The sequence below is a fragment of the Papaver somniferum genome, unplaced genomic scaffold (genome assembly GCF_003573695.1).
Source record: "Papaver somniferum cultivar HN1 unplaced genomic scaffold, ASM357369v1 unplaced-scaffold_7435, whole genome shotgun sequence".
NCBI classification, from domain to species: Eukaryota; Viridiplantae; Streptophyta; class Magnoliopsida; order Ranunculales; family Papaveraceae; genus Papaver; species Papaver somniferum.
This window is the reverse complement of record NW_020650344.1, coordinates 1-980: the sequence shown is the minus strand read 5'-3', so window position 1 is coordinate 980 and position 980 is coordinate 1. Positions and strand designations below refer to the sequence as shown.

The 980-nt window shown below is 42.3% G+C and overlaps 1 protein-coding gene across 1 annotated transcript; it reads right to left on the bottom strand.

The window, feature by feature from the left end:
- Window positions 1-37: 37 nt before the first annotated feature.
- On the bottom strand, window positions 38-686 carry LOC113344160 (elongation factor 1-alpha-like; the record flags this gene model as incomplete). Its single annotated transcript, XM_026588181.1, has 2 exons — window positions 423-686; window positions 38-311 (listed from the first exon to the last, which is right to left on the bottom strand). Coding segments are annotated over exons 1-2 (538 nt in total), but the record flags the coding sequence as incomplete, so codon positions are not given.
- Between the last annotated feature and the right edge of the window lie 294 nt (window positions 687-980).

The window sequence follows — 980 nt, the reverse complement described above, 5'->3', positions numbered from 1 at the left end:
CCAGTTTCAACACGTCCCACTGGCACAGTTCCAATACCTCCAATCTTGTAAACATCCTGAAGTGGAAGACGAAGGGGCTTGTCTGAGGGTCCCTTTGGCTCAGAGATATTGTCAAGAGCCTCAAGGAGAGTTGGTCCCTTGTACCAGTCAAGGTTGGTGGACCTCTCAATCATGTTGTCTCCCTCGAATCCAGAGATGGGAACAAAGGCAAGTTTGTCTGGGTTGTATCCAACCTTCTTTAAGTAAGATGAGACCTCCTTCACAATTTCATCGTACCTAGCCTTTGAGTACTTGGGGGTGGTGGCTTCCATCTACAAACACAAACACGAAACACATGAAATAATAGTTAGCCACGTGAAGGATAAACAGCATTGGAAAGTCTAAATTTTATAGATAGGAAAATAACTGTGAGAAAGGTATACCTTGTTACAACAACGGATCATCTGCTTGACACCAAGGGTGAAAGCAAGAAGAGCGTGCTCACGAGTCTGACCATCCTTTGAGATACCAGCCTCAAAATCTCCAGTGGTAGAATCGATAATGAGGACGGCACAATCAGCCTGAGAAGTACCAGTAATCATGTTTTTGATAAAGTCACGATGTCCAGGAGCATCAATAACTGTGCAGTAGTACTTGGTAGTTTCGAACTTCCATAAGGCAATATCAATGGTAATGCCACGCTTCATTTGGGTACCTAGGATATCCACGCTACCCTAGGTTGCAAAAACATGGTAACTCTATGGATTTACCAGTACAACTGTGCCCTAAAAAAACTAAAAAGTATCTCATTATTTCCATTGTGGGTATCATCAATTAAGAGCAATCCATAAACAACTCTAAGCTACGATTCATCTCTCCGTATACAACCCCAGTTAAGAATATGCATAGAAACTCTTTGAATTAGAGCAATTGGGGCAAAACCAATTAGGCGATATTGGCGAAAAACAAAAGCACTCCCATGTTTTCTGCAAGAGGGGTAT